Source organism: Geotrypetes seraphini, chromosome 12 (assembly GCF_902459505.1).
Source record: "Geotrypetes seraphini chromosome 12, aGeoSer1.1, whole genome shotgun sequence".
NCBI classification, from domain to species: Eukaryota; Metazoa; Chordata; class Amphibia; order Gymnophiona; family Dermophiidae; genus Geotrypetes; species Geotrypetes seraphini.
In genome coordinates, this window is record NC_047095.1 from 38,395,652 (window position 1) to 38,422,663 (window position 27,012).

Here is a 27,012-nt window from a genome sequence, read left to right on the forward strand (position 1 = left end):
GATTATTCTGTTGATTCTTTTTTCAGGGTCTCGGCTGGTAGGGTTCATTTAGGGGTCGCTCAGGTCTCATTTGTTAACTCACCTGTTTTGATTTATGAGTTTTTGATTGGTGGATATTTTCACTTTGATTTTCAGCACACTCAGGGTGTTCAATGATGGTGTGCGGGTGGGGGTATATTACCTCTACCTAACTTGTGAAGTGTTGGAGCTGGACTCCTATCGCTGCCTGTCCACACTGAGAGCACCCTTTATCTTGACATTATTTATGATAGGCTGCATGTGGTTTGTGCGGTGTACAATTTGTGACCCTGAGCGCCCCCTTAATAAACCTTGATTAGACTAGGTCTGCCTCTTTGTTGTTTCTGTGTTAACACAAACGGCATGCATTATTTGTTGTGTTTATACGCAAATCCCCAAATTCTATTTATCGCGCCTAAAAAGTCAACACCAATCAGAATGGTGCTTAGAACAAGTCTATAAAAGGCACTTGCCATATATACAGCAGAATCGGGCTTCGCAGCTGTACGCGTCACTGATATTTAGGCACACCCATTTAGGCCAAGAAAAAAACAGGTCTAAATACCTGCACCTAAGTTGTGCTTAAATCGGGTATATTCTATAACAGGGGTCTCAAAGTCCCTCCTTGAGGGCCGCAATCCAGTCAGGTTTTCAGGATTTCCCCAATGAATATGCATGAGATCTATGTGCATGCACTGCTCTCAATGCAAACTCATTGGGGAAATCCTGAAAACCCTTTGAGATCCCTGTTCTATAACATTGCGCTTTACTTTTAGGAATGTCCACAATTCGTCTAGGCTCTTCCCTTGGCCATGCCCCCTTTTAAGAGTCACATGCTAAAACTGACACGCACCACTTTATGGAATGCACCTACAAAGTTGTGTGCAGAACGTCTAATTAGCGCCAGTTAGTGTCAATTATTAGGGGGTCAATTGGCTTGTCAAAGGCAGTTTGGCCGTGCGCACTGATTTGCGCATGCAGCTTAGGAAGTCATATATAGAATTTGGGCCAAAGTGACATTTGCAAAGATTTCCATCTTTTTTTATGCATTTATTGACTCATTTGCTGAAAATCAAAACACAGAGGACTCAAAAATCTGAGACTGAAATTTAGTATACTGAATGTCGTCTTTAGAAAGGAAATCTGAATTCTGGGGTAGTTTGGCAGAGGCTGTAACAGAGACAACTGCAAAAAGTCAAGCATATACTACTAAAAAAGAACCGACTGTTTAGTGATCAAATTAAAATAAATATACACAGACAAATATGTATATACAAAACAATTCTGAAAGCATATTACTAAAGGTCAATATAACCAGGGAGTCATTATAGCATTATAGCTCTTCTCTTATACAAATCACATACATATAAACATACAAGGAATTAGTGGGGCCATATAAGCCACACCTCGGTATAAGATGCAATTTGATACAAAATGTCTTCATACAAATCTTCCATTCCTGATTATTGTTGCACTTTTTACCCACAAACTTTTCCTTTTAAGGTTGACTCTCAGTGACACGACGTTCTTTGTCTTTCACCCTGGTGGGTGGTAGAGACAGTTTGCCGGCCGTGTTCCTTCATTAGGGCGCTGCTTTCATCTCGGGCTGATTTGCAGCAAGTGAGTCCGGTTTCCAGTCTGGTTGGAAAAAGTGAATATTGAATGTCCGGGCCCAGTTTTCAAAGACTCGTTTCTCTGTGATAAAACGGTGATGACTGCCTTTTCGACCTCGTTCGTGTGAAAGGTACATTGTGCATTCATCGGGCCCCAAAGGTTCATAATAATGGTAAGGAACTGAAAGATGGTTTGGATCCCTGTGAAGGAAAGCAAATGAGAGATGTGAGCAAATGTCATTTCTTTCTGATTAAAGACTGCCTAAACAATACTCAGCCTGCAGCGGTCAACATTAGCCCCGGATATTCAATGCTGGGCCATGTCCGGCTACCAGCATTGAACATATGGGGCTAATTTAGCACATGGAAGCCACTGGAGCTTAGACACTTATGTGGGCTCCAGCTGACTATTGACTGGGACCTGCATAAGTAGGTTCCTTCACACACTCCAATCCTCCTCCCTCTCCCAGCAACCCAAAAGCCCCAAACTAGGCCCTACCCATTACCTGCCACCCACCTAGCCCTCAGGCTTACCTTTCCAACCCTAGTGGCCTATGGAGTCTAATAGGCTGGCGCAATGTCCTCTTGCTCCTGCCCATCATGGCTACTTTTTCAGAATGGTCACTGTGACCACCAGTGGAAGTCATCTCGGCCCATGTACCTAAGGCCCCGCCCATAGGTTGAGCCTTAGGCACCTGGGCCAATCAGGTCTTAGGCTCCTGTGGGATGGGCTGCATAGGGCGGGCCCACCTTATTTTGACAGAGGCGGGCTGGCTGGCCAGACAGTGGGAAGACCTGGCCAGCCGGCCAACGTTCAAGCTGAGCCCGTGGGGTTTGGGAGGTTTTGTTGGGGGGTCTGGGGAGGTCCGGCAGGAGGGATTGGGCACTCTCCTGCTGGTGATCTTTGGGGAGGGGTGGGGGGTTTCATTGGGGGGGTCCAGTATGAGGGATTGAGCACCTCCTGCCAGCAATCTTTGGGGTGGGGGTGGGCGGTCTTTGGGCAAGAGGGATTGGGCTCCCTCCTGAAATGATCTACCTGGGGGGGGCGGTCTTTGGGGACAGGTGGTGGTTTTTGTTTGGGGGTTCTGTCAGGAGGGATTGGCCACTCTCCTGCCGTCAATCTTTGGGGAGGGGTGGGGGGTTTTGTTGGGGGGGTCCAGCAGGAGGGATTGAGCATCCTCCTGCCGGCGATTTGTTAACAATTCCATCTCTTAAAATCATAAATACACGACGCCAATATATCTTTTCTGTTACTGCACCCCAAACCTGGAATTCCTTACCCTACCATTTGAGACAAGAAACTAACTTAGAAAAATTTAAAAGTAATCTGAAATCTTTTTTATTTATTGATGCCTTTATAAGTCAACAATAATTTCATTATAAAATAATTCCAAGACTTTGTTCTTTTCCCTGCCTCATGTACTTTCCCTAAATGTTTTCCCCATCTTTATATTATAATGTAACTTCTAGCCCTTCTCTTTCCTAAGTGTTTCCAGTATTGTCAAATTTGTCATTAGTTTAGTCAACATTCTTTAATGTATTACTTTTTAAATTGTAATTTTATTATGTACATCGCTTTGAATTAAGATAAAGCGATTAATCAAATCTGAATAAACTTGAAACTTGATCTTCAGGATGGGGGGTGAGCAGGAGGGGTTGGGCTCCCTCCTGCCTCAATCATTTGGGGGGTGGACTGGCAGCCGCGGCCGCTATACTTATCACGGCAGGGAGATCCCTTGCTGTGATAAGTATAGTGGTCGGTCGCGTCTACAATAACCCAGTACCGGCATCTGTAACATGGACATTGGTTGTAGAATTGGGTTTATTTTGGGTGGGCATAGGCCTGATTCTGTATAGGATGTCCTATACAGAATCTATGCCATTGTGGCTAAAAAATTTAATCAAAATGCAGCCCTAATTTAAATATCTCCATAGTATAGATGCAAAGGATGTGGGCCTCTTTCAATTGAAAGGAAGCTTTGTAATGAGGGGTCACAGGCTGAAGATGACAGGAAGTAGATTTAGAAGTAATCAAAAGAAATATTTCTTTATAGAAAGGGTGGTGGATGAGTAGCATTGCCTCTCAATGGACTGTGGTCAAGGACAGTATCTGAATTCAAGAAAGCATGGCACAAGCCCAGAGGATCTCTGAGAGGGAGGAAGGATTGTAAAGGTAAGCAGCTGGTGTAGATCACGGGTTCCCAACATGTGGTACGTATACCGAGACATTAGTAGGGGGTACCTGGTAGTCAGTGCTCAACCGCTGCCTTTCCTTCCCTGCTGCCTACCTTTTAGCCCACCTGCTGCCTCCCTGGCACTGTGGCCGCAAGCAAACTGAAAAAAGGTGTGGGGCCATGGCAGGAGATGCTGCATAACTGGGGAGAGAGAAAGGAGATACTGGTTGGCTGGGGAAGGGGCTGAGACATTAGGAATGGGAAGAGATAGGGAGACAGAAAGGGGGGGGGGGGGGATGGCTGATGGACATGGAGAGAGAAGTGTCAAATGGACAGGAGATGCTGGCAAGAGTTAAAAGAAGGCAGAGGAGAGCACAAACCAAACCAGGTACTGGGACCAACATGATTAGAAAAATAAAATGACTAGGCAACAAAGGTAAAAAACAAAAAAGGTATTTTATTTTCTATTTCATGATTAGAATATGGTTTTCGAATGTACATCTACTATAGTTGATCGGATCTTGGGTGGGGGTGGGGGCGGTACTCTGTTGACATTTGTTATCATTTAGGGAAAAACATGTGACTGTTTTCTGAATTATTTAATGGCAGCTGAATGACCCATGTTATCAGCGTCATCATTAAGGTGCCAAAGTGAACCCTGTAAGTGAGAAGGAATCCTACCGCCTGATATTCAAAATGGGTAGGAGAGGCTCCTGCCTGGCTAAACCCCACTGAGCAACCCAGCACACGTTATTTGGCAGCATTTAATTAGTTAGCACTGCTGAATATTGCCATTAACCCACCATTCCCTAAAGGTTAGCTTAGGGGCAGGCTGGGATGGAACATGGGACGAGCACCTACCTGGCTGGTTAGCGGGGATTTTCAGTTCACTAACTACTGATTTCGTTTTAGATCCGCAATTCATGAAGTCGCTAAGACTCGAACATGAGTCAATGGCACCTACCAACAACGACCTAAACTCCAGTCATGGTACATGGGCTTGCCGTGCCACTGGGGCTTGCGCGCATCTTTGAAGCTGAAAGCTATGCTGTCTGTAGTTTCACTACCACCAGGTCCTCCCAAAGTGGACAGGTTTCAGCGGAGATGGCAGACTAATGATGTACCCCTCATCTGGGCAACAGCGGATGGACAGTGTTAGAAACATAGAAACATGACGGCAGATAAAAGCCAAATGGTCCATCTAGTCTGCCATCTGCAACATCCACTATCTCTACCTCTCCCTATTGGCTAAGGCTCTTAATATTTGCATCTCCTCTCCCTGTTGGCTAAGGCTCTTTACACCTGCATTGTGATATCATAGAATTTTAGTAACATAGAAACATGATGGCAGATAAAGGCCAAATGGCCCATCCAGTCTGCCCATCCACAGTAACCATTTTCTCTTTCTCTCTCTGAGTGATCCCATGTGCCTATCCCAGGCCCTCTTGAATTCAGACACAGTCTCTGTTGGAGGTGGAGGATCGCGTTTGATGCGACAATGGCGAGAACATCAAATTTATACTGCTCAGAAGGCTTGGCAACCTACTTCCATATTCTGTCCTGTCTAAAAAAAAGTCTTATATCGACAAGCATTTACCTTGGGATAGGCAAATAAATGAAATCTTCTAGTTTCCCTCAACGGCCTATATAACTCAAAGTGGGGGGAAAGATAAGTTGGAGATAATCCCGATATCAATTTAAAACAGATACAGGCAAATTTGAATACTACTCTTGCTTCTACAGGTAACCAGTTGTCTTGCTTGTCCATTTTCCATACGTCTTCCAACGATGTGAAATTGTAACATAATTTTCAGATAGTTCTCTCTTTTTATCGTTTTAGTTCAATATAGTCTTCTTATTAACCCTCCCGCAGTAGCGATCCTAAATCTAGTGCCTCATCAGAATTCTGTAACTGCAGCCTGAAAAATCATTTCTTTCTATTTTTAAACCAAATTTCAGACCTTAGGTCTCTGTTATCAGTATACAATATCTATGATAGATTCTATTTATCACTTTGTGGAGGCTGATGAGCTTGGCTTAGTTTTTAAATCAATGTTAGTTACGTCGAAGTGTCTGTCATGCCAAAAGAAACATTATTAATTTGCATAATATAACATAGCAGATAAGTTCTATACCACATAACCTTGTACGTTCTATGAGTACAATCTGGACACATGGCCCCACCCACAACGAGGACATGTCCGGGTAAATCCAGATGTTTGGTAACCCTGCGATAATACCTGTAGTTACTACTGAGCTTGTAAGCATACAGTGTGCTGAAATTTTACACAAGTTTTATAAAAGAAGGTGGCAACTTAAGCAGCTTGGCATGTGCCATGAGTTTAAATGAAATGTGCACTTGCTATGTGAATTTTAATAGGCAGGCTAAGGCAACACCTGTTTTTCATCAAAAATGCCTAACTAATTTCTACTGGGAAATTATATGCTATCTTATTTACAAACATTAAAACAGATGTTATTTTCTTACTGATTGGCACTGAGTATGATGATAATATATAATAATGTTTGCAAGAGCTGACATGCATTTTGATGTCACATCCAGGAGGTGCGTGAAGCTGGCACTCTGTAAGAGCTCCGATATAAATCCACACGGTGAGACCCGTCAGACGCAACTTGTTTCAATTTATATGTAGTAGAAGGAGGAAAAAAAAGACCTTAGTGAGTGGGGCAGACTGAACCAATGAAAATCACTCTGCAGTTCTGCAAACCCCAACCTCAGTTCAATCATAGATCAATAAAACCTCCTGTTATGCAATATTATCTGCACTTAATGCTCAATAAATACAGCACTTATCTTAGCAATCCCTACGGAACACGTCCGTTTCACCCGCAGCTTCTTCAGGGGAAGTGAAGGCTGTATGTTGACAGTTCGCCAGTGCAAGTATACTTTGTTGCTCCGCCAGGCCATGAATTCAGACTTCCCAAGCCGGGGTATGCATCTGTCTAGATCTACCCAGACATGTCCTCTTTTTAGAGGACTGTCCAGGTGTCCGGATGGATTAAAAAAAACCCCAGCAGTTTATCCAGGTTTTGGAAGGTCCTGGCTCTGACAATGTGTAGATGCAACACGATGACATCATCAAAAATGTCAATGAATTGCATTCAGGTCGGGGATATAGTCCCTGACCCGATTGTGATTCAATGAAGTTTTTGACGTTTCCATTAATACTACTGAAGATAAGTGAGAGAAATATTTTCTGTATTTATACAGCAAATGTTAAAAGAATGATACCTAATGAGATCTGAATTGTGCCACATAAGTTGGAGGAGACTGGTGATGACCTGATACTTAAATCCCTAACAGCAATGAAATTCTGAGCCACGATGGGTGATGATTAAATGAAGTGGATAATTATCAGTGAGACACAAATAACAGAACACCATAAGGATAAGGAAAAAATTAAAAACAGAAAAAAATAATAGCTTCAAGCAATAATCGATTCAGAATACTTGCTTAATAAGCCAAGTGCCATTTTTAAATTTAGATCTCCGATCTAGAGGAAGATTATTTCAGAGTGAGGGGGCACAGCAAAAGAAAGCTGTCTCATGAGATCAGACCAGTCACATCTGTGATACAGTAGGAATAACTAACCGGTTAGGGGTGGAAGATTTAAGCGAATGAGTTGGATAATAAGGAATCAGAAGAAAGGCTAGACAAGGTGGCATCATAGCTCCTGCACTGCAGACGTGATTTTTTCGTCAAGTAAGGATTTTACCTTATATTTGTATTTACCTCCTTATACCATCGAGTGTTCACTGACCTGGACCCCTGAAGAAGGCTATTGCTAGCTAAAACACGGCCTGTGTTGGGTCCATAACCTACTGTCATGTCAGACACTCTGTGAAGTGGAGATTTTATTGAATTTTAATGCACATCATGTCAAGATAATTGGATTCCACAGTTCCTGACTCTTTTGTTTTAGACTTCCATTTCTGACTGTGGAACACTTGGGGCGTTTGTTGTTTGTTCATTCATCTAGCAGTAAGCATTATCCCCCTAATTCTACAAAAAGTGCTGAAAATTGTGTGCAAAAAATGTGGACACCTAACCGATTTACATGTGCAATTTGAATAACAAGCTAATTAGTGCCTTATGAAAAAAATTATTGGTGCTAATTAGAATCAATTACAAGTTCTGGGCATAAATTTAGGTGCGAATCAAAAAGGGGCACAGAAATGGACGGGTCATGGATGTGGATCGGGGCATTCCGTTAAGTTATGCATGTATTTATAGAATAAAGGCATTTGTGTCTAAATTTAGGCACTGGCGCCATGTTTTCCTTTGGTACAAATGGCCTCACCTAAAGTTAGGCTTGCCTAACTTTAAGCGCAATGCATTCTTTTTGGTGAGATTTGTGACCCAGGAAAATGATGATTGCAGGCTTGGCTAGTACGGTAGTAACACAGTCACGGCTAGACTCTGAAACCATTGCAGATCCCTAATCCTAAACAGAAGATAATACAATCCATATTTTATAATGAATCGTATAGTTTAAATCATTTTTTTAAATCTCCAATAAAAAAGAATAATTGCAAGACTTTATTAGCATGCTTAGCTCTACTGGCTAGAGCTTTGTAAGTTGTTAATCTATTTTTTTTCTTTTTCAACACAACCAGATATATCGATGATTCTACTAAAATCACTTCCGCAGACCTCACTGTTCAGTATTCTCGATATCTTTGAGATGTCCTTCACATAGCAATGAGATATTAACCTGGTTCCATTACAGTGATCAACCTGAGTCATTACATTGCTAATTAATACTCGAACACTGGGTAGTACTTAAAATAGTATCATCCTGGTGATTATACTAACTATAAATAAAAAGGAGATGGCAATTGGTCGGAGTTTAAAAGCATTGTGCATGAAATGAGCTCTATTCAAAAATCCACTGTTGAAAGTCAACAGTCATTACGGGATGTTGCACAGAATATTGCAATCTTTGCGCAAATTATAAAGTGGCATTACTATACACAGAGCTGCACAAATAAATAAAAGTTATAGAACGAGTCTATAAAGAAGATAAACTGTATACAAAATAAACAGCAAGACAAGAGGTGTCAGGACGGTGCCAAAGGCTCCAAAATCTAATTGAAAACAACAATTAGAATGCATTATTTCTATGATCAGAGCCTTCTAAGGGCTAGATGCACAAAACTCTCTGATCATGTACAGATAATTGTTAAACCAGTTTGACTGGTTTAGCGACTGACGGAATTTGCCAACCCGATTCTCAAAATGGCTCACCGTGTGGTTTTCTGTGCGGTCGTACATTCTCCAATTCTAGCATGCAAATGACCTCATTACTATTAAAATGAGGTCATTAATATTAAAACCAGCCATCCAATCGATGGCCTAACATTGCATGCTAGAATTGGATCGGTAATACACAGGGAGGAGCCTAAGGCCCTGATTGGCTCAGACGCCTAAGGCCAAGGGAGAGGCCTTAGGTGTCTGAGCCAATCAGAGCCTTAGGCCCCTCCCCATGAATTTGAGGGTGCACCGGGAAATGGAAGGCCTGCCATTTTGGAGTGGTAGGCCTGTGAGCAGGAGGGACTGGGCATCCCTCCGGCTGTCATCATAATGTAGAGGTACAGGGGAGGTTCGGGGGTGTGGGGAGTGGTTCTGGGGGGTGGGGGTGGGCTGAAGGGGCATCCAGTGGCAGGAAGGAGTGAACAGCCCTCCTGCTGATTTCTTGTGAAGGGGAGGAGTCAATTCAGGGGGGTCCTGGCTGGGGGGGTCACGGCAGCAGGAGTGAGTAAGTATTCAGATTATAACCCCTCCCATCTCTCTTTTGGACGGTACTTGGTGTCATGATATCTTGTCTGACCATTTCACTTATTATTTCAATCTAATCTAGACTCGGCTAAAATCTAAGACACACTCACGGACAAAAAGAGAACACCTCACAAGGGGCCATATCAACCCAGAGGAATATTGGTCACAATATGATCTACAAGCGAAGATAGAAGAAGGAGTTGACTTCTATGATCACTGGACGATAACTAGCACATCCATTTTAGATAAAATTGCCCCTAAATGGAATAGTAAAAGCTGCTCAAACAAATACAACAAATACAACAAATCCTAACAATGAAACAATCAGTAAGATGATTAGAAAGAATCTGGAAAAAAACGGGAAAACTGTCAGACCGAAAAAACTGGAGATCCAACATAAAACTCTACAAACAACAAATAAAAGAAAAACATAAAATGTTTTACTCATCCAAAATTAACTCATCTAATACTAGAACATAAGAACATAAGAAGCGCCATCTCCGGAACAGACCCTAGGTCCATCAAGTCCGGATATCCGCACACGCGAAGGCCCCGCCAGGTGTACCCTGGCATAGTTTTGGTCCCCATATCGCTCCAAGCTTCTCGTAAAGAGAAGTGCATCTAGCCTACCCCTACCCATGTCACTTCATGCCACTCATAAGGAGATGTACATCTAACTTACCCTTAAATCCTAGAATGGTGGATTCCGCAATTACCTCTTCTGGGAGAGTATTCCAGGTGTCCACCACTCGTTGCATAAAGCAGAACTTCCTGATATTTGTCATGAACTTGTCCCCCCTTAGCTTCAGCCCATGTCCTCTTGTCCGTGCCACATTGAACATTGTAAATAACGTTTTTTCCTGCTCTATTTTGTCGATTCCTTTCAGTATTTTGAATGTCTCGATCATATCCCCTCGTAGTCTCCTTTTTTCAAGGGAGAACAACCCCAGTCTCTTAAGTCTAATTCAAAAGGAGCCAATACAAAAGAACTGTTCAACATAGTGACAAATTTATTTGACACCACACGCTACACTCAATCCATGCATAATACCAAGCTACCCTCAGCAAATGATCTAGCACAACATTTTGATTCAAAAATCAAAAACCTAAGAAATAACTACTCAACAATTGTTGCATATGAACATCAGCCAATTGATATGCACAGAAATGAAATACCAGCGGACATGATCTGGAGCTCCTTCCACAAGTTAGAATGGAATAACTACATCAAGTTATATAACAAATACTCAAAATCATACTGTGTCCTGGACTCATGTCCCCCAGAAATTATGAAAGCAGCTCCATTAGACTTTAAATTATCTCTATTGAATTATCTAACCAATAACCTAATCAATGGAAAATTCCTCACTAACAATGGTCATATTATAATAACCCCAATCCCAAAAAATTGTAAAGAATCATCAACATCAGTAACCAACTATAGACCAGTAGCATCTATTTCATTTATGGTAAAAATCATGGAAGGATTGGTACACACCCAGCTAATGGAATATCTCGACCAATTCTTCCTTCTGCACGATACTCAATCTGTTTTTAGGCTTATGTTTAGCACTGAGACAGTAATTGTGGCTATCCTGGACAATTTGTGTTACTTGTTTAGTAAGACTCAACGCCCTAATCATTCAATTTGACATGAGCTCTGCCTTCGACTTGGTGGACCATGGAAAACTGTTACAATGCCTAGACACCATCGGAATCAGAGGAGAGGTACTGAACTGGTTTCGAGATTTCCTTATATCACGCACCTACCAAGTCCTTTTAATCACGATCTCTCTGACACTTGGAGCAATCCATCTGGCGTGCCACAGGGATCACCACTATCCCCTTTGCTCTTCAATGTTTACATGTTCTCATTGGGTGCGCAATTGTCCCAGCTGGGGATAAAACTATATAGCTATGCTGACGACTTCACGATAATTATCCCATTCACTAACTCTGTCTCAGAAGTCATCCCCAAAGCAACAGAAGTACTAAATCGGATGGAGCAATGGATGACTGAATTCAGACTAAAATTAAACTCAGAGAAAACAAAATTTTTCATAGCATCGCCACACTCACTTGACACTAAAGCATCATTGTGCATCAATAACCTTAGTTATCCCATTCAACCCACTATGAAGGTATTGGGAGTAACACTGGCCCAGAGCCTGACCATGAAAGACCAGGTAGACTCCTTGATTATAAAAATCTTTCTCACCCTCTGGAAGCTTCGGTCCATCAGAGCTTACTTCGATGGCTCATCATTTCGAATTCTGGTACAATCCCTTATACTGAGTCAACTCGATTATTGTAACATCGCCTACTTGACACTCCCCAAGAAGAATATGCGGCGATTGCAACTGGTACAAAATGCAGCGGTTAGACTACTTTGTGGACTGAAGAAGTTTGATCACGTAACATTTTCCTATCGACTTCTACACTGGCTGCCGATGGAGGCACGTGTGAAATTCAAGTTTGGTTGTTTTTGCTTCAAGGTACTTTATGGCTTAGCCCTTAAATATATAACAGACCTTTTCTCTTTCACAACCAACAGACATAGGCGAAGCTCACACCCAAACTTTGTTTCTCCACCGGTTAGAGGTTGTAAATTTAAAAGTCATCACCAACATCTTCTCTCACATCAAGCAGCACTGTGGGGTAAAGACCTAGAACAATTACTCGTGCCTACTACCTATAGGGAATTCAGGAAATGTCTAAAAACACATCTGTTCCTGAAATACTTAGGAAACCAACCTATACAATCTTAGTCCTCAACAAATGATCTCTAGAACTGTCAGTCACCAAGTCTATACTTTGTTGATTCCACTCAATCTGTAACATCTTTAATCATTGTAAACCACATAGAACTTCACGGTCCTGCGGTATATAAAAAATTGTTATTATTATTATTATTAGTTAAGCTCTGGAACACATTGCCAGAGGTTGTGGTAAGAGTGGATAGTGTAGCTGGTTTTAAGAATGGTTTGGACAAGTTCCTAGAGGAAAAGTCCATAGTCTATTATTGACAAAGACAAGGGGGAAGCCACTTCTTGTCCTGGTTCGGTTGCATGGAATGTTGCTACTCCTTGGGTTTTGGCCAGGTACTAGTGACCTGGATTGGCCACTGTGAGAACGGGCTACTGGGCTTGATGGACCATTGGTCTGACCCAGTAAGGCTATTCTTATGCTCTTACTAAACTTGCTGAATCATAGATAAACCATCAACTGACTGATTACTTAGAGAAATTTCCAACTCTCCTTTCTTCTCAATTTGGATTTTACAGCTTGCACAGCCGAGTTCTCACTGGTTTCCTTAGTTCTAAAGCAAAGAAAACTGTTAATTCTGTAGCTAGATTGATCACAGGTATTTCTAGAATGACTCATATAACATCAGTTTTGAAGCAACTATGCAGCAAAGAGTCCAATTCAAAATACATCGGACTTTGTATCATGTCTCTCCTACGGTTTTTCAAGGGTTTCTTGAAACCTATCAGCTTAGAGAAAGTTTGAGATCAGAAAATAGTATGAAATTATGTGCAAAGCTTTGAAATGCTTTGCCAGGAACCTTGCGTTTTTGCACTGCTAGGATGAGTTTTAAGAAAACGTTTAATAACCCAATTGTTTGTTAATGCTTTTTTGTGTTGAGATTTTATATTTAGAATGGATCTGAAAATGTTTTCCGTGCCTGCTGACTGCTTTAAACGTATGTTTTGTCCAACATTTTATGATTGTTATTATGTAAACCATATAGGTAATATATGGTATATAAATTTTTAAATACATAAATATTAGCCAGAATGGACAAGCAATCATCTTTTTTTTTTTTAATTGCATTTTTTAAATTTACATTTCCCATATACATAAAGAAAAATAAGAAAATAATAATTTAACAGTGACATGCAATTCTTACAGTGTTCAATACAGTTGACCATGATCTTATGTTAGAAAAGTTGAGCAATCTGGTCTAACAGGTACAGTTCCAGATTGATTTAGGGATTTTACAAAGGAAAGATCCTACAGTATATAGTAAAAAAAAAAAAAAAAAAAAGATGATATTCTCTCTGGATCTTGGTTACCACTTTGTGTGGCTCCTCAGGGTTCTCCATTATTGCCGATAAATATCTTTATGCTTTCTGTAGGCGCTGTTATTTTTGAAGAGTAAATGCATATTTGTTTTTTGTTAACGGCTTCTACTGAACTAGATAAGACTGATTGCATGATGATTGACAGCCTTAATAAAATTAAAAACATGGGTTCTTCAAAGCAGGCTGAAATTAAACACTGCAAAGACCCAAATTCTATGGATGAATCACCATCAAGATACATTTCCGAAAATCTTGCATTTAAATAAGAATGACTTTCTATTGATCAAAAACTCAATTAAAGTGCTTGGCATCATATTGGATTCTACTTTATCCTTTGATCTGCAGATTTATCATTTGTATAGGAAATGCGTTTTTAAGTTAAACCAATTAGCCTTGTGCCACTACTTTTTTGAAAATTATTTTATGTTGTTTTTTCAATCTTTGATTTTATCTCAATTTGACTACTGTAATTCCCTTTATGCTAGAAATTCTACTATTCTCTTGATAGTAATTCAATTTTTGTAAAATATAGCAGCTAGGCTCATATTAAAAGGTAAAAAATTGGATCTTGTTTCCCCAATGTTTAGGGAATTACATTGGTTACCTGTCAGAGCAAGAATAGACTTTAAGTTGACTTGTTTTGTTTATAAAATTTTAAATAGCTTATCTCATAAAACATGAAGACAGATAAAGTCCAAATGGCCTATCCAGTCTGTCCATCCAGAGCATCCACTATCTCCTCCTCTTCCTAAGAGATCCCAAGTGCCTGACCCATGCTTTCTTGAACTCAGACAGTCTTTGTCTCCATCACCTTTACCATGAAACTATTCCGTGCATTTACCAGCCTTTCTGTAAAAAAGTATTTCCTTAGATTACTCCTGAGCCTATCACCTCATAACTTCATCTCATTCTGGAGCTTTCATTCAAATGAAAGAGACTCGCCTCATGCGCATTTAAGCCAGATAGGTACTTAAACGTCTCTATCATATCTCCCCTATTCCTCCTTTCCTCCAAAGTATACATATTGAGATCTTTAAGTCTGTACGTCTGTACGTCTTTTGACAAAGACCTTGGCCATTTTAGTAGCCTTCCTCTAGACCTACTCCATTCTGTTTATATCATTTTGAAGGTGGACTCCAGAATTGTATACAATATTCTAAAGACATGTTACCGTAGTCTTATACAGGAGCATCAATACTTCCTTTTTCCTACTGGCCTTACCTCTCCCTATGCACCCTAGCATCCTTCTAGCTTTCACTGTCACATTTTCAACCTGTTTGCCCACCTTAATTTTCTATACCATTCTCCCAGGGGAGTTCAGAACAGTTTATATGAATTTTTTCAGGTACCCAAGCATATTAACCAGTCTGTCTCGGCAGGCTCACAATCTGTCTAAGACTATCACATACTATCACACCCAAGTCCCACTCCTCTTTTGTGCACAAAGGTTCTTCACGCCCTAAGCTGTACCATTCACTCGGGTTTTTGCACCCCCTAAGCTGTGTGCAACTAAATTGTTGTTTAATTGATTAAATGGCATGGTAATTGGTTAAATGGCACGGTAATTGACCATGCAACTAAAAAACTATTAAAAACAATTTTTTATTACTAATTAACCCTCTTTTATCAAGCTGTGTTAGAGGTTTTAGTGCAGGCCAGTGAGGTAACCTCCTCCTTTACAAAGCCACGTTAGCGTTTTTAGCGCTGGCCACGGCAGTAACAGCTTGGATGCTTTTTAGAATTCTATGAGTGTCAGCGCTGTTACCGCGGTGGCGGGCGCTGAAAACGCAAGAGTGGCTTTATAAAGGAGGGGGGGGGTAAGTGCTCTGATGCTCATAGGAATTCTATGAGTATTGGAGCATTTACTGCGCCGACTCACACTAAAAAACTCTAGCGCAGCTTGTAAAGGAGGCCCTAAGTTTCACATGGATATCCATGTGGTACCTGGTGATGCCTAAGTCAGGGTGCCGTCCAACACCTAGTATTGCTTACTGGAGAATAGGCATCGTAAACTTGGGTGCCACTAGGCGTGTGAGGTAGGTGCCAGTAAATTAGGCCAGATAAAACCTGGCCTAATATACCAGTGCCTAACTCAACGATGTTTGGCTTGCCTAAGGATTATCAAAATATATGAGGATGCATAATATATAATATGTTCATATAATAAGTCAAAATGTGTGATCGTGGCACCGAGGTACCCCCCTCTTCAAACCCAGCATGCACCCAAAAAGAGGGAGAAAAAGCCTCAGACTAATGTAGCAGTATCGAACCAAAAGGTACACATCAAAACTGCTCTTGATACTTTCACTGGCAAAAAAAACTCCCTCACAAAACAGCTCAGGTTTAGAAAAGGGCAAAGTCACCCGGAGGCACGTTCAAGGACTTGGCTGACAAAAGAAGATTTGAGCTCCAACGCCGTCATGTCTTCTCCAATCTTCCCAACAAGTGACCTTGTTTCATCAATGTTTGGTTCATCAGGGGAACAAACAATACAGCCTTGAAAAGTGCAGCTACGCTGAGACCGCTAGGCACAATTCTATAAAGGACGCCTAGCAGTTGATTTGTAGGTGCCAGTCCACGCAGTTGTCAGGCGCTGTTAGACACCACTCATAAAATCAGGTCCATGTTGTCTAAAATCAAGTTTATTAATGAGGGAATTAAATAACAGAGTCCGTCATAGCCACGCTTTGTCCAACTGTGTCTGCGTCAGGGGCACACTGTTAATTGAACATAAAAATAACTGTTGGAAATCAAACAACATTCACAGAATCAAATATATGAAATGATAAGAAAAATGTATTACAAATCATAACTTTTGCAAAAATAAATATTGAAAATCGTGAAGATCGTGGAGTATAAACATCGCATGCAAAGTGAAGAAATCGTGTGTATAAGTGTCGATGGGAACCTTTGTTAATTTATACTCTAGGATGTCTAAATTTTCATTAAACATGTGAATAAAGTGTTCGTGAAAATTGATTGTAAGTTGTTAAGGCATGCTGATGAAAACAGCAAGTTGGAGAGAAATAAATTAAAAGAGCAAGTGCCGGGTCAGAAGTAGAAGATTCCTTGGCAAATACCCAGAAGGAAACAATAGAATTGCATTTCCTTCTGGAGGTAGCAAGTAACTGGCAATTCAAGGATGAAATAATTAATATAAAATATTAAATCAATATAAAGGTTTATCAGACTTATAGGGTTACCATAAGGCTCCAGAAAAAGGAGGATGGATGGAGACATCCGGATTTTATTTCCATTGCTTTCAATGGAAATAAAACCCAGATGTCTCAGTCTGTCCTCCTTACTTCCATGAAAGCAATGGAAGTAAAGCCCGGAGGTCTCTATCCGTCCTCTTTTTTTTGGGAGCTTTATGGTAACCCTAAGTCCAAACATTAAGATTAGCAAAGGGAATGTAGACAATCAGGAGTACATTACTTAGTGCCCCAGACTCCTTCAAAGTCTAGCAACAGGAATACAAGCATGCTGCAAAAACAAGCTTATACGCAAAACAAAAGGTCAAAAGTCTTTGTGCTTCTAAAAGATAAAGCAGTACATTTCCTAGTGAACAAATTTGGGGCTGGCCCATAGTAGAAACCTCTAGCACAACTCTGTAAAGCCAGCATTGTAGAAGATACGTACATGTTAGTATCTGTGTATGATGGTGAAGTTAATGAATACTGGATTCAAAACTTCATGCAAAACAAATGTAAAAATGACAAATATTTTTGGTTTAAAGAGTTAACAGAATAACGTGAACACAATCTACTGTTTGACACTAATATAGTTTTAAGGAATGGAATGGAAAAGGTCAAAAACGGACGAAAACTGGAAAAAGCAGGTGCCACAAGGCGGTAAGAAAGGCCAAAAGAGACTATGAGGAAAAAATAGCTAAGGAGGTGAAAAACTTCAAGCTGATCTTTTGATATATTAAGCGGAAACGACCCGCAAAGGAAGTAGTGGGGCCGTTGGATGACCATGGAATAAAGGGAGTGCTACAGGAAAACAAAGCCCTCGCCGACAAACTGAACACATTTCTTGCGTCTGTATTTACCGAAGAGGATATACACAACATGCCAGAGGCTGATAGGCTATACGCAGGAAATGAGGACATGAAACTGACAGGGTTGACGGTCAGTCTAGAAGGGTATGCAGGTAGATTGATAAGCTTAAAAATGATAAATCCCCGAGACCGGATGGCATCCATCTGAGAGTAATCAAGGAACTGAAAGGGGCTATAGCTGAACTACTTCAACTAATAGTTAATCTGTCGATCAAATTGGGAAGGATTCCGGAAGACTGGAAAGTGGCGAATGTCACGCCGATCTTCAAGAAAGGTTTGAGGAGAGATCTGGGAAATTACAGCCCGGTGAGTCTGACCTCGGTACCGGGAAAGATGATAGAGGCGCTGATAAAGGACCGCATCATTGATCACCTTGACGGACACGATCTGATGAAGACCAGCCAGCACGGCTTCAGCAAGGGAAGATCTTGCTTGATGAACTTGTTGCACTTCTTCGAGGGAGTAAACAGGCAGATAGACATGGGTGAGCCAGTCGCCATTGTATATCTGGATTTTCAGAAGGTGTTCAACCAGGTCCCGCATGAACGACTGCTTCGAAAAATTGCGAGCCATGGAATCGAGAGTGTCAAGTGGATTAAAAACTGTTTGACAGATAGGAAACAGAGAGTGGAGGACATTAGCGCAGATCGTGGGGAGACGAGATGAAAGAAGCATCAGTCAATGGGGGAGGGGGAGGACAGAAGCAACATCCAAACCAGTAACCGTGAAGGTGCTTGGGGGCAGAGTAGAGCAAGAAATGCCAGTAACCGTAGGACATGGACGGAGCGTACAATAAGAAATGCCTGTCATTAGGGGTGTATATTTGTGTTAGCACTTCCCCTCCCCCAAAGGGGGAAACTGTTACCTTGATTTATATTCAAATAGGTTTATATTCTAGTACATATGGTAAAAACATATATAATTAGAAAATTAGTGTACTCCTGATGTATCCCACAACTGGACGAAACATGGCTAAGTCAGGCTCTATTATTTAATCCCCTCATTAATAAACTTGCTTTTAGACTTAATTTTTTTTTTTTTTGCATCTTTGTTTTGGTGATCTACTGTAAATTCCACACCTCTATAGACACCCCAGGACAGGAAGCCATTTGTTAGATGCAGGATTAGAAAAAGCAAGCAAATGACCACAGGCTGATGAGAAAATAAGGGAATCTGAGGAGAGTGAGGCCTAGGCAGAGAAAAGACAACAGCACAAGAGGGTAACAATGAGGACAGAATGTAGGGTAAGTGAGGGCCAGCTTGCTGGACAGGCTCAATGGGTAAATACAGTAAGTGCAAAGCAATGAGAATAGAAAGTGATTCAGGACTGACCTCACAAAGAAGAGGAGACTAATAAGACATAACTCAATCTATATTAGAAAAATATGTGTGTTCTCATTCAAGGATCATCCTTTTTGTAGTATATTGATAGGAAGGTCAGGAGAAATTATTAGCAGTAGAACTGAAAGCTACATCATCTGCTAGATGGAGAGGAATCTTTCTCAGCTGAGAGGACTCCAATTAAGAACACCATTGGACCATGCAATCTGTTCTCCATGGATAGAATGGCACGTCTATCAATCTAGAATGACCATTTTTCCAGGTTCTGTATAGGTCGCTCAGATTTGTGGATCCCAGACCTATGCATAAACTAGTTTGTCAATTGGATGCTAATAATTGGCATTAATCGTCAGTAATTAGGAGCTGTGCACAGATCTGCCCTAAGCCCTAGTCTAACATGCAAGTCGAAATTTCATAGCATGCAAATCCAAGGTAAGCATGGCCATGGGAGGGACAGGGACATTCCCAGAATTTAGGCGTGATGTCATAGAATACTTGGATTTGTGTGCCTAACAGCCATCGGTTGAGCGCCAGCATATATTTATCAGTCTTGGACAGGCCTATGTGCTTGTCGGCAAAGTTAGGTGCGAAATGGGAGCTAAGATAGCATTCTATAAAGCACTGTTCTTCAACCGCCGGTCCGCGGACCGGTGCCGGTCCACAGGAAATTTCTGCTTGTCCGCGCAGGACCAGCAAAATTAAAGTCACGTTTTCAGACCTCCTGTCCTGTTGACCCCACAAACAGCTTCGGGACAGCATCCCAAAGCTGTGCTCGGGGACAACAGGACAGGCGATCATTTCCTGTCCCTACCTGTCACCCAAGAAATAAGCCTCCCTCCTTCCTTTCCCCCGGTCCCCTGCTCTTACCACCCTGCTGCTGCTGCTTCTAAAGCCGACAGGAAGTCTTCTTTCCGACGTCAGGGAGGGAAGGAGGTAGGCAGGCAAGCAGGCTGGCTTTGGCCAAGGAGGGAGGGAGAGAGGTAGACAGGCAAGCAGGCTGGCTTCGGGGGTGGGGGTGGGACAAAGTGTGGAAGGCAGTGAGAGGGACATAGGAAGGAGGCACTGGGGGCACTAAAGACATGGGAAGGAATCACTGGGGGCACTAAGGACATGGGAAGGAGGCACTGGGGGCACTAAAGACATGGGAAGGAGGCACTGGGGGCACTAAAGACATAGGAAGGGGCACTAAGGACTTGGGAAGGAGGCACTGGGGGCACTAAAGACATGGGAAGGAGGCACTGGGGGCACTAAAGACAGGAAGGGGCACTAAGGACATGAGAAGGAGGCACCGGGGGCACTAAGGACATAGGAAGGAAAGAGGGAGGGGATAGAAAGGGACAATTCTTGGGCCCGAGTGCAGAAAGAAAGAAAGGATACATAGACAGAAGGAAACGTAACCAGAGACTCATGACAGCAAAGGTAGGAAAAATGATTTTATTTTCAATTTAGTGATCAAAACGTGTCAGTTTTGAGAATTTATATCTGCTGTCTATATTTTGCACTATATTTGTCTATTTTTCTATAGTTACTGAGGTGACTGAGCTTGCAGAGATGTGGCGGAAACGGGGTTTTTAAATTTTAGACCTAGTAGTTTGCCGGTCCACAAAATAATTATTTTATTTCTGCCGGTCCACGGGTGTAAAAAGATTGAAAAACACTGCTATAAAGGATGGTAAGCGCAGAGCAACCTTTGCCGAATACTAGCTAGAGTGGGTCATCTCAGTCAGTGGCGTCGTGAGGGGGAAGGGTGGTCCGCCCCAGGCGCGGTTTTCCTCTGGGTGCTGGCACACCTCCTGCTCTATGACCCCCCCCTTCCCCTGCCGCATGCGCGCCTCTTCCCTCCCACTGTACCTTTTTTAACTTTGGTGCGAGCAGCCACGAAGTTGCTGCTCATGTCGCCTTTGGCGCTTTCTCCGACATGACTTCCGGGACCTGTGCCTTGGAAATGACTTCAAAGAGAGCACCGATGATAAAAAGGCACGGGGAAGGGGCATGCACACACACGCAGGGGGGGCAGGAGAGGGGTGGCACCAACCCAGGCGCCACGCATCCTACTGATCCCGGCGCCTAACATTGGTTGCCATTTATTGAGTCTGGCCCATTATTGCTATATTTCATGTGTTCATACAATATGTGTTATGGCAACAACATTCATTATGGTCTAGAAATGTGAAACATTACTCAGTAGTGGGCCTTAATCATAGGACGTCTTAGATTTATCCTGATGCACCTTAATTCCTGTACATCTGTCTTCCCCCACTTACGTTCTTTCCTTTTACCTTCTTTTCTATATAAATTGTAGTTCTTCCCCTTAGCTCGTTGTTTCTGTTGCCTCATTTTATTTTGTGTATCTTTGTTTTTTGAACTTTGCATAATTTGTTCTTGGGTTTTTGTTTTTCTTTTTTTTTTAAATTATGACATTGTCTATGTTTATTTTACTATATTTTTATGGATGAATTTACCTTTGTAAACCACCTAGAAGTCTGATTAGGTGGTATAACAAATGTTAATAAAACTTGAAACTCAAACTTGATATACTTGAACCATATGCCATAAACAGCACTGCCAGACAGTTCATTACGTGATAATTTTTGATTATCATTTAAAGGTCATCATAACTGAATATTATAGCCATAAGGATTTTTGTGAAACACTTTTTGAAATACTGATACATTGCATCAACCAGCTCATCATTACTACTTATTTAATTTATTCATTTTTCTATACCGTTCTCCAAGGGGCGCTCGGAATGGTTTTACATGATATTCAGGTACTCAAGCATTTTTCCAAGTCTGTCCCAGTGAGCGCACAATCTATGTAATATACCTGGGGTAATGGGGGGGGGGGATTAAGTGACTTGCCCAGGGTCACAGGCAACAGAATGGGTTTGAACCCACAACCTCAGGGTGCTCAGGCTGTAGCTTTAACCACTGCATCACTCTAGAAATCAAAATGATGTAGAAGTGAGCCAAGTACAGGACAATTAAGCCATTGTGACATCACTGATGAGGTTGGCTCTTGGGCATTGGTGGAATGAGGCATTATGATGTCATAGTACCAGCTCTGCTTATCAGAGACTGAAGCTTTTCACACTATTTATTCGTTCAGTTTTCCATACTGTTCTCCCAGGGGAGCTCAGAATGGTTTACATGAATTTATTCAGGTACTCAAACATTTTCCCTGTCTGTCCTGGTGGACTCACAATCTATGTAATATACCTGGGGCAATGGGGGGGGGGGGGGATTAAGCGACTTGCCCAGGGTCACAGGGAGCAGAATGGATTTGAACCCACAACCTCAGAGTGCTGAGGCTGTAGCTTTAACCACTGCACCACACAATCCTGCTGTCTAAAGGAAACATCTGTTATAGGTGAAAAACAATGCTCTTCCTGTAAAATGATGCACAAGCTTTTGAAAATGCAAAACGATGCACACTGTTGCCTCCCTCATCATAATCCCTCTTTGGAACTCACACACTTCTGAGGGTATAAAACATGCACCTTATTCATCCATACACAAGCATTTACCCAGGGAAATGGTAGGCAGTTTTCTGACAACTTGTTGACACAGGTAAAAAAATTACCCTTGTTACAGTAAGTGATTTCTGGCATTACAGTTGATTTCATATTTAAGCCCATATTTATAAATCTTTTGAGATTTTTGAAATGAAATTATGAACAGCCACTAACTATTTTTCTTGGTTCATCGGCATGCTGTTATATGTTAAACAGAAAATAAATCAAGGTTTAACACTTAGAAAATGATGCTAGTGTGGCATATTAAAACCGAGGAAACATTTACAGCTACATGTAAAACATCCTCTGCATATTTCCCTAAACCCTAACTTTGAAGTAAATGAAGAACAGGCTGAATATATCATTGATTGATGATTTGTTCCAGCATTAGATGTCAGGCCACTGTTTATAATTCTGTGTTCATCAGCCCCTAATTATTTACATTTAATCGAAATATTAATTTACAGTGGGAGCAGTGTTTGAGCCTGAAACCAAATGTGGTGGTTGATTACATTATAAATCTTCTAATGTTTTCTTTATGCCCTGCTGCCCCTTCAAGTTTGCATTACTTTATTTCATTTTTATGTGTGTGGGCATACTAATCTTGACTTCCAATATGCTCCAAATTATAGCCATTCCCCCTGGAAGATACTGTGTAAAACTCAAAGCTGAAGGCAGGGCTTGTCCTTCTCTGCCTGCCAAGATTCTACTGTTGAAGCTTCAGGATCTTGCGATGAAAAGAAAAATCTTCAAAGCTATTTGCCCATTTTAAATAGCTTAGCTGGATATTGCCTTCCGCTGCCCGGCAAATATTTAAAGTTACATAGAAACACGATGGCAGATAAAGGCCAAATGGCTCATCTAGTCTGCCCATCCCCAGTAACCATTATCTCTTTCTCTCTCCGAGAGATCCCGCATGCCTATCCCAGGCCCTTTTGAATTCAGACGCAGTCTCTGTCTCTACCACCTCTGCCTTAGATTACTCCAGAGCCTATCACCTCTTAACTTCATCTTAGGCCCTCTCAAGGCAGAAAGAGAGGACAGAATCAATATAATACCAAGATCCTATGCCTGTACGGAAATATAATATAATATATAATATAATCTGGCAAATTAAGTAAAGCCTTTCAACTCACTTAGGGCCCCTTTTACAAAGCCACGGTAGTGATTCTCCTGCGGCCACCAAAGCCCTTAGGAATTAAATGGGCTTCAGTGCTTTTGCTGCAGGGGAATCACTACTGTGGCTTTGAAAAAGGGAACCTTATAGTAGTTCTCAATATGAAACATCCATTGTTTAATGGCAAAATACACGCTTAGATACCAAGGGGGAAACTCAAGAAAGGTCAGCTAAAGTTAGGCACCAAACACCTCTGTGACCTTATCCCTCTCCTTGAATCCAGCATTGTCCCTCTGTGTCCCTGTCCCTATGTTCTTTCCAGGGCCAGAACTTATCTCTGTGTCTCTGTCCCTTTCCATGTCTATCTTCTCTCTTCTCTTTGTTCTGCACCCCCTCCTCTTTGGTCAGGCCTCTAGCTCTCCTGTTGGTCCAGCATCTGTCCCCCCTCTTTCTCAATGCTCCGCAAAACAGCATCATATCAGATCCATGACCCCCTGTTCCAGTCTCTTTCTTTATCTCTCTGCTCCCCCCAGTCAAGCATTTGTCTCCCCTTTTCTCCCTCCCCTTTGCTCCAGGGCTCTCTCTCTCTCTCTCCGATTCTATTTAAACATTTAAAAGTGACTTATTCCTCAAAATCGAAGCAGTAACTGAAAATGCCATAGTCCAAGTTCTCCAACAAACACAAAAAAGTGGAGGCAGGTAGAGGTAGGTTGAAGTGTGAGAAGTTTATTAGCTGACAATGATCCAACACAGCTGTGTTTTTGTGAATGCGCCTATATCAGGGATCTTAAACTCATTCACAAAGCAGTCAGTAACAAACACTATCCAGACTGTATCAATTAGAAAGGAAGTATCATAATTAGTGACTCAGCTCATGTATAACAATGATGGATCGCCTCTCACAGATGGCTTGCAGGCTATCAAACCATGAACATTTTCCCAGTTTAGTACATATGGTCCTTAATAAGATACCGAGAAAACAATTAATACAAAATTTACAGAAAGTAGGAAAGCTGGCAAATTGGGTAACAGTATAATAATAATAGGTGATTTCAACTACCCCACTTTTGAGTAGATAAATGTTATATCAGTAAATGCTAGGGAGGCAAAATTCCTAGATGTAATAAATGATTGCTTCTTGGAGCAACTGGTCCAGGAACTGACAAGAGGGGGAGCTATTTTAAATCTAGTCCTTAGTATAATGCAAGATGTAGTATCAGTGTTGGGAAACATAATCAAATTTGAGCTAATATCTGGAATGAAGTCACAAAGGAAATGTACTGTAGTAGCATTTAATTTTTGAAAGAGTGGCTATGATAAAATAAGGATAATTGTTAAAAAGAAGCTAAAAAGATCAGGCACAAAGGTTAAGACTTTAAATCAGGCATGGATGTTATTTAAAAATATCACCTTGGAAGCCCAGACTAGATGTACTCCACGTTATTAACAAAGGTGGAAAGAAGAGCAAATGACCGGCAGCATAGTTAAAAGGTGAATAAAAGAGGCTATTAGAGACAAAAGAATATCCTTCAAAGAATGGACCAAGGATCCAAATAAAGAAAATAGGATGCAACATAAGCCCTGACAAGTTACATGCAAAGCATTTATAAAAGAGGCAGAAAAAAAATGAAGAGAAATTTGTCAGAGAGGCAAAAACTCACAGTAACATGTTTTTCTGGTACATCAAAAACAGAAAGTCTGTGAGGGAATCCGTGGGGTCGTTAGATCATCAAGGACCAAAAGGTGCACTGAGGGAGGACAAAGCCATAGTGGAGAGATTGAATGAATTATTTGCATTGGTCTTTACAGAAGAAGATGTAAGAGATCTACCTGAACCAGAGATGGTTTTCAAGGATGATGAAGTGGGGGAACTGAAAGAAATCTCAGTGAACCTGTAAGATTGACTGAGCCAATTTGACAAGTTAGAGCGATAAACCACCTGGACCAGATAGAATACATTCCAGACGACGAGACACAATCTTTATGGTCATGGCCCCCCAGATCTGGAACTCACTGCTGGCACAGCTTAGGGAAGAAAAAACCCTTAATAAATTTAAAGGAATGCTAAAATGTTTCTTTGTATAAAGATGCATTTGATTCTTAAACTGGCTTAAAAATGTATTTGATGCTTAAACTTATACGAGGCCTCTTTTACTAGGAACAATTAAATAATTCCCCACCTTATGTTTTTTTCTTTTTCATTCTTCTTTTCTTTAATTTACTGTAGTTCTCCCCATTACCTTTTAGTCTCTGTATTTGTTTTTTTAGTGCTTTTTGCTCCCCTGATTTTTGTCAACCTTGTACATTGCTTTGAAATTTAATATTGCGATTTAATAAAATTTTTAATAAATCTTGAAATTGATGATCTGCTAGAAGCGATTAGGAAAGGGATGGTAAATAAGGCTAAGAATGTTATTGATCCATGGTACGACCTTACCTTGAGTAGTGCATTCAATTCTGGTAACCGTATCTTGAAAACGATATAGCGGATTTAGAAAAGGTTCAAAGAAGAGCGACCAAAATAATGTAGAAGATAGAGCGCCTCTCGTATGAGCAAAGGCTAAAGAGGTTAGGGCCCTTCAGCTTGGAAAAGAGATGGACGAGGGGAGACATGAATGAGACCTACAAAACCCTACAGGGGTTCAAGGAGGGTCTAGATAGGTTCCTAAAAGAAAAGGGGATTGTGGGGTACAGATAGAAGTGGAGGTAGGTTACAGGAATAGTCAGAAAGCACTTTATAGGACGTGGACCTGATGGGCCGCCGCGGGAGCGGACCGCTGGGCACGATGGACCTCTGGTCTGACCCAGTGGAGACAACTTCTTATGTTCTTATGAATGGCGTATAACAAATAACAAATGGGACTCTATCTTCTGAATTCTCACCATCTTTTGGAGATTTGTTTTGTTTAGACCCAAGTTCTTCTTCTTTTTTTTTTTTTAATAATAAACTTTGGGCGTCTTTTACTAAGGCGCGCTAGCCGATTTAGCGCATGCTAAATGTTAGCATGCACTAAATGCTAACGTGTTTTTAAATCCTAGAACGGTGGATTCCGCAACAACCTCCTCTGGGAGAGCATTCCAGGTGTCCACCACTCATTGTGTGAAGCAAAACTTCCTGATATTTGTCCTGGACTTGTCCCCCCCCCTTAGCTAGCGCGCCTTAGTAAAAGACCCCCTTTGTTTTATTAGTTTTTGCTACAAGATTCCACTATTCATTTTTATTGGTCCGCCCCTACTTCCATCTCTTTTGGCATGCACATTTATGCCAGGTCTATGTTCCACCTATGCCC

The 27,012-nt window shown here is 41.4% G+C and overlaps 1 protein-coding gene across 5 annotated transcripts in view; it reads right to left on the reverse strand.

The window, feature by feature from the left end:
- Positions 1–1,115: 1,115 nt before the first annotated feature.
- ST6GALNAC5 (ST6 N-acetylgalactosaminide alpha-2,6-sialyltransferase 5) overlaps positions 1,116–27,012 on the reverse strand; it is a 215,778-nt gene continuing 189,881 nt past the window's right edge. For all 5 annotated transcript variants that reach the window (XM_033916579.1, XM_033916582.1, XM_033916580.1 and 2 more), the window contains one exon: positions 1,116–1,832. In XM_033916579.1, coding sequence (XP_033772470.1) covers positions 1,601–1,832 — 232 coding nt within the window. In that variant the 3' untranslated portion in view covers positions 1,116–1,600. The remainder of the gene's footprint in view (positions 1,833–27,012) is intronic.